This window comes from Cuculus canorus, chromosome 1 (assembly GCF_017976375.1).
Source record: "Cuculus canorus isolate bCucCan1 chromosome 1, bCucCan1.pri, whole genome shotgun sequence".
Taxonomy (NCBI): Eukaryota; Metazoa; Chordata; class Aves; order Cuculiformes; family Cuculidae; genus Cuculus; species Cuculus canorus.
Genome location: NC_071401.1, coordinates 25,886,010 through 25,903,589, shown reverse-complemented (window position 1 = coordinate 25,903,589; position 17,580 = coordinate 25,886,010). Strand labels below are relative to the sequence as shown.

Here is a 17,580-nt window from a genome sequence, read left to right as displayed (position 1 = left end):
GGTAGAAAACACAGAAATTTGATGAAAATTAAGAAACTAATTTGTTCAATTTACAATGGTGGAACAACCCTGCAACTCTACCTCAAGGTAATTCAAACTCAGGTTCTCAAGTTGGTTCGGGGTTTTTTTTTGTGTTTTATTTTTGTTTGTTTCATATTTTTTTTTTCTTGAAAAACTAGCACTCAGTAATCTTTAAAAAATGCCATGGTGCTTTTTGCCTGTGGCTTTTCCTGATGCTATTCTGTTGGATCCAACTTGTTTCTTCTCAACTCTTTCCTGAGGAGAACAGGTGTAACTCAGCTGAAATCATTATGACTGTATATAGTCCCATATGTCATAGCAGAGGGGAAGAAAAATTAATAGCATCTAATAAAATAAAAAGCAAAATCAAATGTGTGATTTCAGTTACCTTTTCTAATTTGTGCAGTCTGAAAAGTACTTTTTGCCCTTCTGAAGCTTGGCAACAGCTCACTGAATGAAGCCAATGGGCTTTCAGTAGTCTGTATTTAATATTAAATGTCTCTGTAACTGCAAGCATAAACTAGTAATGGCAAACATCACTGGGAGCAAATACCCATGTCAGGCTGTGGTCTTATCTCTGGTTTTGATTAAATTCCAGCATTTGCAGCAAATGAAGCAAAAAATTTACAGCTTTATAGGTAAAAGAAGATAGTTGAGTGGATGCTCCATCTTGATTTACAGTTCATTTACTCTTAGCTATCAGTCAACACATAAATACTTTCTTTTCCTGGTTTGGCATTTGGAAGAGCTTTCAGAAAGGAATTAATGTTTCCTGATCCCTTTAAAATAGTTAATTCTTTTCCCAACACCCATCATCAATTAGAGTGAAAGGCGACTTACAAGATTTTTTTTGTCTAGATGAATAAAATATTCCAGAGACTAAAGTTATTAATAAAACCAGTCTGGTTCAGAGAACCTGCAGGCTTAAGTTCTTTATGAGTTAGCAAGTTCTTTGACCTTTGTAAGAAGCTAATCACCACTGTAAGTCATTACCATTTACCATACTGTATGTTCTCTTTTAAAAACTAAAAACATCAGCCTCAGCATCATCTGTGTGTTGTTCGGAACTGAACCATTACATTTCTAGTGATTATATTTACACCAGGCTTTTCACATCTCCTGTTTAAAGCCTATGTAGTTAACAGTAGAACATGTCTTGTTGATGAAGGCAGTTTGGTGGAAGGGTGTAGCAAATCTGGATGGGACGTCTTCTGCAAATCCCTAATCCATGTGCCTGCTGGACAGTAGTGTCGCGTGCGGGGAAAAGACTTGCCCTGTGCCCCTGCTGAGATCAGCCCATCACCCAGTGTGCTGTTATGCCAGAAACAGAAAAGTCAGTGACATTTTCATACCCTTCCTCAGGTCTTTCCAGTGACTTTGATCCTGCCATGTGAGCAAAATTTGCATACACTTGAGCGCAGGACCAGACTCTGCTCACACAGTGCAAAGAGGACACCAAGGAATCACAGAGCACAGTGTGGGGTCACAGTCCTTGCAGGTCACACTTGGCATTTTGAATAATTTATTTGATTGTTTGGATTGATTTACTTTTCAGCTGACCACAGGATCCTGTTCACGATGCTGCTACTGCTTTTACTGCAGAAATGGAGTATAGTCATAACCCTGACTATAGCTTTGGAAAGAGGAATGCGATTGTGAAATATCATTCATTTCTCACACTCTCAACCCCTGGACGTTCCTTATGCTGGTGAGGAAAAGAGGCACAGACACTGCCTTTTTCCTTGTCATCTATTCCTGCCCTCTGCAGGCATACTTTGCACCTCTGCAGTGTCAGAGCACACGTCTGTCTGGCTGTAACACAGATCCTTGTGTCTGCCCTCCACCTCAGTGCGAGTTTGTGAAACCACAGGACAAAATCTGGCCCAGAAAGTCCTCCCCAGTACAAGTAATTTCTATCCCTACTGCTCTGCTCACATGAGTGCAAGCACCTTAAGCCTAAAGGACAGTTACAGGAGCTATTCGGTTGCCGGGTAGGGTCGTTGTATGCAGAACTTTTAAAAGAAAGCACTGGTTTATACCGGCATCCATTAAGAATAAGCTACAGCATCAGTGAAGGATGCAAAGGACTTGTGTGGTATTTATGATGCAGCATCAAAAGCTGCCCCCTAGAGGAACAAGTCATTAGGCAAATTAGATGCAACGAGGTCCAAAAATACCTCCACACATCATTGAGCAGTGAGCATCGTATTGTTATTGTAGTCATTTTACTAAGTTAACCAAAGAGAATAAAAAACTGAAATACAGAGACTTTAGACAGAATGAGTTGGGAGTACAAATAAACAAAAGTAATATCCTTCAAGAAATGGATTTTAGTTGTGTTTTATAAACATCAACAAATACTGAAAAAGACATCAAAATTAAAAAAGAAACAATACCAACAAGTTTAAACTGTTCCAATATTTATAATTTAAGCTGTCTTTTTTTTTATTCTTTTGCAATAGGTATTTCATACAGAAGTCCTTATTTAATTAAAAAAAGAAAAAAGAGAAGTAGTTAGCATATCACTGATACAAAACCAGGGAAGGGGTCACAACTAAGGCAGAAAAATTACACACCCAGTTACAACTGTATTACAGTTTGGCAGGAATATTCTTAATGAACACCGAGTATGTGTGAGAAACAAACAACATCACTATTACAGGCAATAAACGATGATCAGGTGTTGTTACACATTGTCCAGAATGAAAAGAAACATTAGTAAAAGGGGAAATGAAGACTAAGAAAGGAAAGGAAAAAAAAAAAAAAAAAGGAAACTTTAAAAGCCACCTCTTCATAATAGTCTTCTAAGGCAAATATTGCATGCACTACCTCCCCAAGAAACTAGACAAAGCTCTTCCATTCCCTGTGCATCTCATTTAGTTTCATGAAGAAAGATTTGAGAGAGCAGAGCGCTGGGAAGAAATACTACAAACCTCTAAGTTAGTGAAAGAACTTCCAGCATCACTGTTATATTCTGGGTAGGAGGAACTGGAAGAAATTATGTTTTTCAGCCTCTGAAGTGCAATGATCAATAGCAAAAGAAGAAAAGCTAGGAGACTAAGGAATATAGAAACATAGACATAGACATTGGATAAACGGCCAGTCGATGAATCCACTGAAGTTGAAAGGGATGTGGGATACAGCTCCAGGAAAGTCCCATTTTCCATGTTTCCTACAAATCCAGATGAAGGGTCGGGTTCTGACATTTTTGGATTTGTGTTTTAAAAATCACAAGAGATCGTGGATTGAAAGGCAGTTTTAGCAGCATAACAAAGGGTTTATTGAGGCGATCATTTTTCTATCAGCCTTTACTACTCAAGCCCAGGACAATGTAAGATTGTATCCTCCAGAACTGCAAAGGAAAAAAAAAAAAGCAAGATTACTTTGGTAGCAGATAATGTGATTTAATGTGAAACAGTCTAGTTCTTAAAGAGTTACAAGTTATTACTTCTTAACACTAAGCTGCAATTCTTATAGCATTAGTTAACAACTATCTTTATATTCCTGTTTTCCAAAATGCAGGTATTAAGAGAAATCCTGCCCATAAATGAATTAAAATTGACCCTCCCCCAACATAACTTTTTTAACTGAAGAATGGCACAATCAAAAATATACATTATATGGAACAGACATATTGGGATATAAATTTGTCTTATGGATAAAACCTAGGGAAGGAAGATGAATCCTTCTCAAGACTTGCCTCCAGCCACTTTATGTTGGAACCTCGAAGCTCAAGTGCTGGCAAAGGTCAGAGTAGCACTGGACAAGTAGATCAGGGTAACACTAAGATGCTTTTCTTTACACTGGCATAGTCAGTCCACCAATGCAGTCTGGAAGCATAAGAGAAGGCCTGGTGAAGAGGAATTCCTTGTAAAAAGCTGACGTGCTGTAACTGAATCACATGTTATAACCCATTGCCGTTGTTTTGATACAAAACAGATAAAGCAAGCTGCAGGCAGGTAGGAAATGAAGCTCATTTTTTGCATATGTATTCTTTCTAACCAGCCATCCAAACAGCATCTCACTCAGGCACCACAAGGAAAGCTGACGAGCTTTCTCCCACTAGGAAGAAAATACCCATTCATCACTACATTCCCAGAGTGGTCTCTCTCATCCTGACTTTGCTTTCAGCCTCATCCTGTGGTCCCAGTTCAAATTAATTCTCTCTAACTCACAGTTAGAGGCTTTGAGGAAAATCCTTCTGGTTTTCATGGTGACAGAGAGAGCAAACTCCATCAGCATCAGCCAGAGAGAAAAAAATCAGGCTCTTAAAGTAATAATCTCTGCATCTCTGAGTTTCCAGGGAAGTGTCCCAGCACAGTTCCTGGCCATGTTCTGCTTTATAAATTTTCCTTTAAACACGCTACCTCTGCTAACTTCTTTCAGAGACTGATACTTTTTGACACTAGGTGTGACCACAGAAGCCCCAGCCTGAACTAAAGATGCTTCTCCTGGTGCTGTTTCTTCTCTGAGAACACTGAAGGCTTGGAGACACCCAATGAAAATGCTAGGAAGTTTGCTTTGCAGTCACTGCAGTTATTTGCAGAGTTACCCATTGTACTTTCGCACTACAAATGAAATTTAGGAGGTTATGTGATATGTTATAAAAAGTCCTAAGGGCCTAAGTAAACAGAGACTACATTAACTGCTAGGTAGAATCTAATTCCATGTTTTTAAATCACATTTTATTTTCTATATCCCAGAACTACATCTATACTACTACATAAAACAGGTCAAGGCTATTCTCTGGTCTCTGGGACAACTTATGTGGCACAATGCATCAACTCCCTCTTCTCTCTATGGACCAGATGGCCACATCATAGCTGCCTTTAGGAATTAATGACGGCCAATCTTAATGCCAAATATGTTCAGGCATAGCCTGGAGGGCGTTAGCTGGCCAAAATCATGCCAGGAGGTGTGCTTGCTAATTCAACAGGAGAGATAATGAAAGGCCTATGCCTTGGCCTGGGTTAGTTTACTAGAGGATGCACATCCATAACGATTTCATGGATAAGAAGTTACATGGCAGATGTTGTTTTATAGTTTATTTATTCTTTTATTGCAGAGCTTTTGGTAGTCTTAATCAAGCATCCCGATAGACTATAAGATATACAGGAGTACAAAACTGCATCTGCAAATACCAGATAAAAACATTCTTACTCTTGTGGTATGTAACTCATACTGATGCATAAAATATACTAAACCAAAATCATTTTATAACCCTAATAGTATTTAGCCACACAAGAAACAGTGTTTATTGCACCTTGTGAAATAAGTCACAACAGACTGAACAAAGAGAGGTCCTTATGAGATTATACTTCTTTTGAACTATCTTTAATTTACTGATCCAAAATTAACTAATGGAACAATACGTGTTCATTTCATGTTCTGGAAGTAGTTAAGTCCATTATAGCTAATTTATCCTTCTTAAAAGATAAGCTTTGATATAGGAGATGTTTATCCTTGATTACTCATCATAATGAAAAGCAGATCCATTATTAATTGAATTGCTCTATAATAACTTCAGGAATTAATTCACATAAATTCTTTAACATGACAGAAGTTAAAAGCCTTTAAATTCTTCACAAATTTGAAATCCACTATGTTCTACTTTTCCCATTAACAATTCTGGCCCTGGTACAAGGAAAAACTTTGGTGTGGGACTTACTTTGAAGTTAGTGGAAAATTTATGGTCTTAAATAGGACTAATCAGAACCTCACAGTTAAACAGAGATGTGAGTGCTTTGCTAGATCAGAGCCTTTATAGGCAATGTCAACTGGGCTATTTTTAACAAAGTATTTTGTAGTGAGATCAGAGAAACTGATTCCAAAAGACTACGGTCCACATCCACTCACACTACGCAGTGATGTGATAAGTAAATGAATCTCACCATAAAATGTAGCTTCAGCTTAAGTGGCTCTCCTGGTAATATTTTAGGAAGAAAAAAAAAATCTGTGTTGTTTTAATCACACATTTGAAAATATGGATCTAAAGTGTAAGGTTCTACACAGTCTATAAGGATTTTTACCATCTATCTGTACTCGGTTGGTGTAAAACAGCAAAATCCTGTGGAGTATGAACATATCCGGTCCTGACATCTGAGAATTATTCATAGGAAAGGTACAAAATGCATACAGAAATAAAACAGATCTGATCCTCATCCCTGACAACATTCCCTGATGCAGTTCCAGCATTGGAATCTCACTGGAAGGCAGCCAGGCTGGCTCAGCCAGTGACATGCGGCAGAATACAGACACCATTCTGGACTGAAATGTAGCTACATAGTCCTAGAGCTGCCTGAACCTCTGCCACGCTGCAAATCAGACCTCTCAGCCTTTTAAAGGGGGATTTACAATAGTTTATTCAGTGCACCACAGCTACTGCTTTGGCTCAGGTTCTTCCTTCTGCTGGGTGAAGAAGGCAAGTGGCACAAACCATTTATCTCTCTTCTCCTAATCCTCCCAAAGGAATAACTGCCTATAAAGCCAAATGTCAGCTTTATCTTCTTGTTTGGCAATTTGTTTTGTGGATTTCTCAAAACTAAACAGAACAATATCGTAACATCTAGCCCAGACCTGGTCCCCAAAACATGAATTTTGTCACTGACTTCAAAGTATATTGGCAAAATTGGAAATGGTTAATTGCAATAAACTCATAATCTTTCTGAGAGCTGTAAACAAATCATGGAATTCAACTAAAGAGACAAAGTTTTCAAATTCTGTAGAGGTCCCCGTCCTTCCTTCATCAATTTTTGGAAAGCTGAGTTGGTTTAAGGCAAAGACTGAATTGAAAGTGTTGTTGCTGAATGACTGGAGATAAGAGAGGAACTCTGACTCTTACAGGAAAAGGTTTCCTGAATAACCAGTCCTGAAAACTCCTGGGACAGGAGAACTGGGACCTACCTGTCTGCTGGGGAGCTGATAGTTTCTGGCGTAGGTGGATCTGGATTACTTTCTCAGACGCACCTCTGCAGTGCCAGGACAGGGATGCACAGCTTGAGGAGGCTTACTGAGTCATCATGCTGAGCCCCACCGCTGTAGGAAGTTCCAGGTTATACTCTGCCTTTTCAACACTGGATGAGTTTTCCCACTCAGTTTTTCACCTGGCCTTGATGCTTTAATGGGAAAACTGATTAGCCAGAGTCATGCGTTTCAGTAAAACCACTCACTGTACCGAGAAGGCACAGACTCCATCTCCACACTCTGATGGTTTTAGGTATAAGAAAGAGTAAACCCTCATTCTGCTACTTTAGTCCCCAAACATAAGGGCTAGCACACAAGGAAAGGCTCTGCTAGACATGTGGTGTCATTTGTACCTCCTCACTTTTCAATTGGAACCACTATTTCTGTATTTTTCTCCAGCTGTGCATTGTTCCTTCATTCAAGCCTCAGTATAAAGCACTTTTCACACTCAGCTGGAGCTTTTAATCTTTTCTTTATCCTGTGGCAAGTGAGAGATAGGCAAATTTGCATTGACCAAAAGCAGGGCAAACTGGGTAGGTGAGGGATTAAGTAAAACATCACTGTGTAAGAGGTAAATCTCAAGTACTATGCAGTATCATGCCTGGGTAGCCAGGCCAAAGCTATCACCTCTTTGCATCTTTGATGGCATCTGTCATATACTCTGTTTTTTCAGAAACTGGAAATAGGGTCAGGAGCAGAGGCCTTGTCAATTATCATATGCCCTGGGTGCCAAATTATATGTAAAATACATAATTTAACCTTAAGGACAGATAAGACAGTGGTCATCTCCCGGTTTAGTCTATGTCAAATGTTAAATGAGACTGCGGCACTCTCCAGGATGGCATGCAGTAAGCAAAAAGCTTTTTATAGTGCCATTGTCTTAAATCCTTTATCACACAGGTGCCTGTATTGTATTTCTCTGCCTATCTTGATGCAACAACTCTATTTCTCCAGGCTCACTGAAATATAATTTGATGAAGCATACTCACAACCACCGAGGCCCTAAAACCAGAGGAACTAGAAGCAAAGATAGACAGATATATTCATTTTCTTGGCAGTTTATCAGCCATAGATAAGCACTTTGTTTTCTTGGTTCACCCTGGCTGTTTGTGACTACAAGCTGAGAAATACCTTGTCTGTTTCAGAAGCTTCAAAGTATTTAAGCAGAGAGACAAACTGACATCAAAGAAAATCAGCATTTTCATGCTGACATTTTTGTAACAGTCTCTCAACAACTCTTTCTTACAGATAGGAGGTATTCTAAAAAGCCCTCATTGTAAACAACTCCTAAAAGAGGAGAGCTTAATTTACTTTTACGATAGTTATAACAGTGAAGTCCCTCATCCTGTTAGACATCAATACACTGTTAATTTTATCTGCCTTCCTTCTGTAAAACTTTAAAACGCTTTTGGCTAATTTCAGCCCAATGTATATAAAAAGGCAGAGGATGACTGGAACAGGATTAGAATTCTATCATGTTTTAAAGAAGATGGCTCTGGGAAGCAGGGCAGGGAGTTTCTTGCTGACCTAGGACAGGACAGTTGAAGAAGCTTGCCTGTGTCAGATGTCCATGGATCCTGGTAGAAGGAGCCTCTGGCCACCAGGCTTGATATCACCTTGTACACATCGTCTGCCTGTGGATCCAGTTCCTATGCTTGCAAACATATGTGTCTCAACAGACATTGAGATGAGGGTCAAAGGAGCGCACACACACTAGTGAAACAACGCATCCACAATGGATGACTTGGGATGGTCCACCTAATGGGATGGATCTGGTGGTTTGAAGATCCTATGTGACACTGAAATTATAGGCCATTATCCTGACTAGGAAATGGCTAAGAAAGAGAGATGTGGTGGAAGATGGTACTCTGGGTCTGTGCAAAAATTGTTTACTATGTATGAGGCAAACAGCTCTTTGTATTGAGTAAAGAGGGGAGGCAGAGGACATTCATTAAAGATGACACTGATCGTCTCTATTAAAAAACTCACAAGTATGTTCTCTGGTCTCTTTTGCTCTATTGGAAAACTAAAACCAAAAGTGAGCAGAGAATGACACCATTCCCTCATGACCAGAAACCAGAACGACCTCTCTTTCATTCAGCAACAGAGCAAGAAGAACAGGAGGAGGATTGTGCAGGTTTCCAGGCAATACATTGATGCCAGTTCCAGGATGAAACCTCCTCATCCATAAAGGTGTGTTTTCCCCTGAGTTCTGTTATAGTGCTTACTTCCAAAAGCTGGCAGCAAGTTTTCAATAGATCTATTAAAAAGATTAAGGTTTCTCATGACCTTTGCTAATTCGATATATGTACAAAGGCCAGCAGACTTCTTTAATTCTTTTATCTTCCCCCTCACTACCTTACTTTTCTACTTTCATTTCCTTTAGAATATAGGACTATATCAATACATACTGTCCTTCCAGATAACAGATAACACAAAATATTTAATGTCCATAAAAATATGTTTGCATCCTCATACTAAAGGACTGAATTAACTTTACATACAGGGAAACCTTCAGCCTTGAAAGGCACTTTGCTCTAGACTGGAAAAATGTAGCAGTTTAACATCGTGCAACTAAATCAGACAGTGGCTTTAGACAGAAAAGTGAGCAACATTTCATCCCACTGAAAATATAGGTAGGAAAGGCAAAGAATGACTGATCACTTGGGAGTTCAGGAAGAATATGATCCTTAATACTTCTTATTTTTGCGTAAATGCCTTAGGCAATTGAAAGACTACAAATAAGTAGGATGCTTCTTCTCCCTGTTACAGATAGACTTGAGGAGCAGAGTCCCTTTGCCACTCTGCCTGGGAAACAGGATGGGTAACCAACTGACTCAATAAAAAGTGCACACAAGGAGAAGGAAAAACTATTTCCTGACACAAGCAATGTCTTCCTTTTAATTTCTGATCTAATTTCATTTTTTATTATGATCTAATATGATCTAAATTTATAACTTTTAAAATCTAAGAAGACAAGCACCCATATGGCTTGGTTGCAGATTAAAAACAAGTTATATTTCATTTGAGGTTTTATGTGGGGCTGGGAAAAAGAAACTCAGAGCCATAAGGCTATTAGATTAATTCAGATAGGATCAAATGCTTGTATCATTTACATTTCCCATAGATCTGCACATTATAGAGTTTTTATATCCATGTAAAGTAAAGACATCATGACATGGGATCAGACCCAGAACCTGTCAGTTGAATCTGCTCCTTAAAAGTAAGAGCAAAACAAGCAAAGAGAACAAATGAAATACTTACAAGCAGTAAGATTTGGGGATGCAAGCCAAATGTCCAGTGTGCAGGACTGGCTGGTTATCACAGCCAAATCTAAAGGGACTGCATGCTGAGAAAAGCCCCTATAAAAAAGCAGATTAAAGCTGAAGAGTTAAGTAACAACTACATTGAAAAAATCAAGAAGGAAAAATGCTGAATTTTCTCTGTTCTTGGTACTAGAAATTTCAGAGGAAAACAAATTGAGTGGAAACCTGGCTTGTGTTTTATTGTTGCTAGCCACATCCTTCTGCTGTCCAGTTACAGCACTTCATGCAAAATACCAAAACCATGATCTTGATCTCTGCTTTACAGCCATGCTTTGGTAACACCTTTCTCCTCTTCTTTTGCAGAGCGTTCCAGAACTAAGACAGCCTTCTGTTCCCTGGCACCTCTTTAAGCACTGGAGCATTGCATCTGCACTCCAATTGCTTTCACATCATCCCCTACAGACTCCTGCCAGGAATCAGGTCTTTCTGGACTGCACACTATTATTTATTTATTCTATATATTTCAGACAAGCTGAAGTTTAAGTTCACATACCTGAAGTCCCCAAACTGAATACCGTATTTTTGTGTGCTACATTCATTCAATACCTAAAATTAAAATGTGCCCCTTGAGCTGTTTTTAATAAAGCAAATTAACTTGATTATATATGAAGAAACAATCCCAGGTGATGCAGATTAAAGTAAAAGTCGGACCACTTTCAAAAAGATCCTCCCCTCTGGGAAAAAAAAGATGCTTGCACAATCATTATACATCTCAGAGCTCTACCCTTTCAGCACATTTGGTTTGAACTGCATTAGAGAAGCAGATCTCTAGGGATGAATGTTAATGCATCGTTGTGTTGCTTTCATCCCTTCAATGACTGAATCACTTATGGTTTAAGCCTGTCCAAGTTCAATAAAGAAAATTATCTAGTGCAGCTGCTAAAAGTCAGCATTGTTGAAATCAACATGTTTCGACAACATTGACTATATTAATGTTACACCCAAATGGAGTCAGGCAGCTTCCTAACCACACACCCCCATGCAGAAGGACAGGTGGGAGGCTGCAGGTAAGCCCTGAAGTCAGCTTCCCCAGGGATGCACCCAGCACATCCTCTGGATGCAAGGGCAGGTGCCCCATCACCTTGTTTAGAAGTACATAGGCCAAGGCAGGTGATGGTACTGGGATGGAGAGGGGGATGCAACAGCTCCTGTATACCTTTTCTCTGGCAAATCTGCCTTGTGTAACAAAGAGCTTGGTCCTATGGCCCTCAGTTTTGTCTACTCATCGCAGAGACCCTTTCCCTTCCCTTTGTTTCTTTCAGAACAGCTTTCCTGGGGGAAAGAAGCTAGGATCTCTGCAACAGGGAGGGACTCTATCTTCAAATAAATTATTTTGCTTTTTTTTTCCAGGTCTCTTTTGCATGATCTTCTTTAGTTTGTCTCCCTCCAGATTACACAGAGCACTGTTCTTGTCCGTTTATAGCCCTTCATTCAATACGACACCCCAAATCCTGGTAAGGCAAAGGGAACAGAGCCTACCAAATCTTAGGCTGATTAAACACACCAGAGATGCAGTGCAAAACACAATACATCCTCAAAGCTTTTTAGATGTGTGCATTCATATTCAAATGGCAAGCGTAGAAAGCAAGATGGAGAGGTCTGAGCTTTTAATTACCTTTGAAGTATACAGAAATATTTGGAACAGAGCATCAAGAAGCTTATCTACAGGAGAACTCTTGGTGTATACAGCAGTATTCACAGTCCTACAACTTTTTTTGCAGCAGTCTAATGCCCTTTGCAGATATTTTCACAGTCTCAGCTGTGGTAGTAGCACACAGCTTAGGCTTGTGCTGACCATGTTCTGGCACAGCAGGATTTGGCCCAAACACTGTACTTACTTCCATTGCCAATAAGATACACGAGGAGCAGGGACCTATCTGTTCCCTGTATCTTTCGGGATGTGAATGGGGAAAAGAATCTCATTGCTGTACATCTGACATCTTAGGTGTGGAAATGGGGCCCTCCCTTGTCCTTTCCCCCATGGGACCGTAAGTCTGGATATCACCCAAAGGACATCAGGGAAATCAGTCTCCTTCCTGTGCTGGTTTGATAAAAATATTCATTTATTTCCCAATTATGTTGAAAGTTTCCTGTGAAAAATTACAGCTTATTGGAAAAAAAAAAAAATAAGAAACTCTTCATTGACAATTGTAATGGATCATATTTAATTTCTCCGTGTCCAGTTCTAGCTTTATTCCCTTTATTCCTACTCTGAATACCTTTTATTGCTGTTGACCACTTTCAAACAAATTCAACCCCAGGCAGAAACCTCCAAGACAGTTGAGCTCCTAAAGTTTAATGACAGGACGTGGTCAAGAAGTGGAAATGTGAAGATTCACACAGTCATTTGGTTCCTCCGATAAATTTATGCCTCAGTAACCAACTTCTACTGTCAAACACAGCTGCTAAGATGTCACTCTCAAAGTAACAGAATGTGAGTGCCTGTGGAGACATCAGGCTGGAAGGAGGTCCGGTGCAAGGTTGGCCATGGAAGAAGGAGGAACCAGTGGGTATCAGGATTCCTTAATATCTGCATTTTGAGGAATTACTTCCTGTTCGATTTCTTGCAACTCCAAATTCATATTGTTTGAAGAGAAAAATTAGTGTAGGCTGGAATGGCTGCTTAACTAAAAATGTGCATTTTCACAGGGCAAAAAAGAAAGGAAGGTAAAAAAAAAGAAAAATGAGTTAAAGCCCATTTCCCCCAGTGGAACAAGTATATGAAAATATTTCAGTTTATTCTGTCTTGCCACCTCCTTACATTGTTGATTCATCCTAATCCTGCTGCCCTCCTTGCCGAGGCTGCAAGCAGCTGTGTGGAGGATCCCACCAACACTAATAAGCCTCTCAGGAGAAGATGCCACCCAGCATGTATGCCGTGGTGATGGTGATGCATTTAACCTCAGAACAAACAAAAGTCGATTAAACTTTGTTAGCTCCTGACCGACTTAATGCGGGCTTCTGATAACCACCTTTTGTATTTGACACGAGCAGTCTGGCACTGCACTCCGTGCAAGGGGCCAAATGGTCGGTGCATCGGAGGGCTGTACTCTGCTTTTGCTCTCCCTGAAGCCTCACAGACTTCTCATGGGGCAGTGCTTCAGCTCCTCCACAGCGTTTACTCAGAGCAAAACCTACCAGACACAGTACCAAGCCCCAGGGCAAGCAGCCCTTGTTATCAGGGCTTGCTTTCATTCTCCATCACTGAAGCTAACAACCTGCAAGGCTCAGACCCTCAGGTTCAGCGCCTCTCCAGGTAAAGGGGGATAAACCGTCAGACATATCAGGCACTACCTCCTTTACCTACCAGGAATACAGTTTTAGGACAAAATGCGGCTAAATCTGGAAGTGAATGGACTTAAAGCCTCTATTGCCCCCTTCAGTGCTGTGGCACAGCATCCTGCCCAATACCAGATGAAATGGCTGCACACACAAGTGCAGCTGAATGCAGCTGAGAGCCTCTGCCTCTCACACTCCATGGGGGCACATCCACCTCATTTCAGGAGCCCTCTTTGCAGACTTCAGCAAAGGGCTCTGCTAAACAATAGGTGGCTCTTGACTTTGCTAGTCAATGGGGTTATTAGTCCTTAACTACTGACGTCGCAAGCCAGTAAGTGGAGTCCACAGTAATAAGAAAACATTTTCCTATGGTAAAATTGAACTGACAGAATCGCTTCCATATATTTTTCTAAAAACAAAGTATATGGTCCATATCAAACCTAAAAATGTCAAGCAGATTTCACTTTAGCCTCCTCAGAAATCCTGACACAATATAAACCCAGGATACAATTTTGTATACATTATTCAACAGAAACCACTGCTAAACCTTTAGTTTCAGAATTTTCTCCCAGAAAAGCACATTCAGTACCAACTATGTACTGTGAACTCAAATGTCAAGGGAAGTTTAGGCACAGATGTGCTATCACAGTAACTCTGCTAACTGTAATTGGGCTTCCCAGCTCAGGTGCCTCAGCCTGCTTTACCAAGAGAGGTAAGAGCCTTCTCCTTCGATTCTTTGTTTCTCCTCAATGGTGTAACAGAAAAGAACTCCATCCTTAAACCTTTCCTTATTTTACCAATGCAGGCTGCATGGTCTCCCATGGAAGAGACTGTGTCATTATCGTATCTGTATTTGTGTGCATAAAGTTTACATATTGTCCCTGTTTGCAAAACCGTGTGCAAAGATACAACACTATTGTGAAGGGAGTTGCAGTGAACCAGGCTGTAGCGCACAGGCATAAGGGGGCAGGGTTGCACCTGGAATGCCAAAAAGAGCAAGAGAGGTTAACAGAGACTGTAGGAGAAAAGCTCCTGCTGGTGCTAGCCAGAGTGATCTGTGCGGTGCTGCCTCTCAGGTATCCGAGCTTTAGAGAACGCTCTTGTGGTCAAACCCAGAGCCAGACTAATTCAGAGACAGGGATGGTGGCAGCACGGGTGAGGGTTTGTCTCAGCATCTCACCAGACAGACGCTGAAGGCATCACAGCAAAAGCGAAAGTGCTGGGAGATAGCAAGGAAATTAGTGAAATAATGGACAAGTTGCCTATATGAAGCTACGAGCAAGCGAAAGGCGAAGCTCAGGGAAACATCAAGGTGACAGCTTGAGGGGGACAGATGCTGAGAGCATGGGCTGATCAAAGCCCAGGGGTTATGTCTTGGTAAAGCAGGAGAGGTGGAACATCACATACAGGGAAACTATGGAGGACATTTGAAAGTGAAGCCTGAAACTGACGTGCACGATGCAAGAGAGAAGGAGGAGCAGCAGCAGGACTGACAAAGAGGGGAGATGCAGCCAAAGCAGCAGACTAAGAGGTGGGTTTTTGCAGCAGCACCGTGGATTGACTATGCTGTAACAGGATTTCCTCTGCGCCAGCCAGGAAAAGGAGGTAACCGCAATCATGAAGACACAAGGGGAGGAGTGCTTGCAAGAGCGTGCAGGAGGCAGAGGTGAAAATGTCTTGACATTTTAGTATTTAAATTTCAAGTTTCAAACCTATCAGAAGCACCAGATTTTTCAGTAACTTCTGGATATACTCTAATGTTGCACTAATTCCTCTTCTGCTTCTGCGTAGATGGGGCACCAAAAGGAAAACCACATTGCTTCCTGCTTCTGATGAGGAATTTACAGAATACAGTTTATAATTTGCCCTGCACCAATAAGACCCAATTATGAACCAAGACACTTCGCAGACACAAGCTATCCCAGTCAGCCTTTTACATCTGAAAAGGTTAACAAAATGTGAACAGCAATAACTTCCCAAGCCAAGTACATTCATTGGCATACAATCACCTACTTGGTGACAGTACTAGAGTAGACCGGGATGCTGAAATAGCCCAGGACCCCGTTCACACCAGTTCAAGGTCCAAAAGCATTTCTCCTGCTGACAGCGATGCACACGTACGAAATATAACAAGTAGCAGTATGCAGGCAGGCAAGGCTGCACGCTGGAGCAGCCAACAGCCGGGAAAACATGAGGGAGCCAGAGGTGACGTGCCTGCTTCTCCTTCCCCTGCTTTGGGTGATATGGATGACCTAGCCTGAGGAAAAGGTGAGGAAGGAAGGCAGACAGTATCCAGCTACACACAGCAGCAACAATTCCTATGGAGAACAAGCCCTTCTAGGTGTTAGAGCACAGAGAAGAAGGTTGGCGGTTTCTGGTTGCACCTCGTTTCAGTCTGCTCAGGCACAAAAGGGTCAGAGCAGGCTCAAAATGACTGTAAAAAGCAAAATCATAAGGTAACACTCATCAGCCTCCAGCTGGATCCCTTGCCAGAATAAAACTGCAAGCATTATTTACATCCTATATGGTCCAGATTTTATACATCTCTTTCTATTCATCCTTCTCCCATTCTGCAACAGTTACCTGAGAATTAAATTTAATAATATTTAGTATGCATTCCTGATTGGTTTTGCTTATAGAGATGTTAATCAACGTGGAAATGCTCAGCCCTTTACCACTATTTTCACAATTTCCCTCTAACTGCTTAGTATTTGCAGGAGTAAGTTTACTTCACTTGTTTTCTGTCCCAAACTTCAGCACCTTTGCTGAGACAATATCGTAACATCCTGCAGCTTTTAACCAGACATAAAATGCTTGGAAAGGGCACATTTTTTTTTGCATCCATTCTGTTTTCTTTTTCCACGTTGTGCTGTCTAAGCTCAGCTCTTCTCCCAGTGCATTGGATAGGCATTTTACAATCCATTTGCAGAGGGATCAATTCCTCTCCCGTCATCTTTCTGCAAACAATGTGAAAGAGCACACGAGTGGCAATTTACGCTTATACACACAGAGTGAAAAATGTGCTTGCACAGGGATCACCCGACGCTCCGCACTATCAAACCCCGAGTCTGCAGCACCTTTCAGAAATGGAAACCCGCCTCTGCCTCCCTTCCCTCAGCATCTTTCCCTGCAGAAGCAGCGCACCCCAGTTGCCGTCCCCGTGCCCCCCAGGGCGCCTCCAGCAAAAGCAGTTTCTCCAAAAGGAATCATTCAATTCGCGCACTTTAACAGCCCACGAAGTCAGCAAAGACAAAACCAGGTTCTTTCCAAAACACATTCGGGAACGATCGGAAAAAGGCCTAACACATACCTAGCTTAAACGTACGTGAACACCAAACGCCCTGGATTACAGCGCCCGAAAGACCCGGGATGCAGCGGCGCCTCCCGGCGGAGCAGCGCGCGGGGCGCTCGGGTCCCGCTCCGCACGCCGTGGGAAGATGGGCACCGACGGCACCGAGAAAGCGCACCGGGATCCAAGCGAGGGGGAGAAAAACCTCTCCGAGCGCCGACCTCCCTTCCAATGAGACGGACAGACCGAAACCCTTCGGCGCCACCCACCGCCTCGGCTCCGCGGGACCGAGCGCCGCCCCCGGACCGCCCCTCGCCCGCCCCGGCCCCGGGGTGGCCGTGCCGGGGGGTCCGGGAGGAGGGGTTGAGGGTCCGGGAGGAGGGCTTGGCGGTCCGCCTCCGCTCTGCTGCTGTTACGGGAAGGACCGGGCATCCTGCAAACCCGCTCTTGGCATCCTTGGGCTGTCCCGTAGCATCGACCGCTGAAATGGGTCGCTCTCGAGCTCCCGAGGTTCATAGAGTCATAGAATATTTTGGGTTGGGAGGGACCTTAAAGATCATCCAGTTCCAGCCCCCCCTGCCACGGACAGGGACACCTCCCATTAGATCAGGCTGCCCAAGGTCCATCCAACCCGGCCTTGAACACCTCCAGGGATGGGGCAGCCACAACTTCTTTGGGCAACCTGTGCCAGTGCCTCACCGC

The 17,580-nt window shown here is 42.0% G+C and overlaps 1 protein-coding gene across 3 annotated transcripts; it reads right to left on the bottom strand.

The window, feature by feature from the left end:
• Positions 1 to 2,295: 2,295 nt before the first annotated feature.
• Positions 2,296 to 17,156, bottom strand: SERTM1 (serine rich and transmembrane domain containing 1). 3 transcript variants are annotated; one of them, XM_054056789.1, is made up of 3 exons: positions 16,900 to 17,151; positions 10,249 to 10,346; positions 2,296 to 3,373 (listed from the first exon to the last, which is right to left on the bottom strand). In XM_054056789.1, exon 3 carries the CDS (start codon positions 3,225 to 3,227, stop codon positions 2,904 to 2,906), a length of 324 nt encoding a protein of 107 aa, XP_053912764.1. In that variant the 5' UTR covers positions 3,228 to 3,373; positions 10,249 to 10,346; positions 16,900 to 17,151; the 3' UTR covers positions 2,296 to 2,903. The 3 variants fall into 3 exon arrangements, 2 of the variants coding, with proteins under 2 accessions (XP_053912764.1, XP_053912766.1); XR_008448250.1 differs by lacking the exon at positions 2,296 to 3,373 and adding an exon at positions 3,722 to 3,851 and having other exon boundaries at positions 16,900 to 17,156; XM_054056791.1 differs by lacking the exon at positions 10,249 to 10,346.
• Positions 17,157 to 17,580: the final 424 nt, after the last annotated feature.

What these genes read in the sequence shown, in the direction of transcription:
- SERTM1 (XM_054056789.1), bottom strand. Translation starts at nt 3,227, where the DNA reads ATGTCAGAACCCGACCCTTCATCTGGATTTGTAGGAAACATGGAAAAT.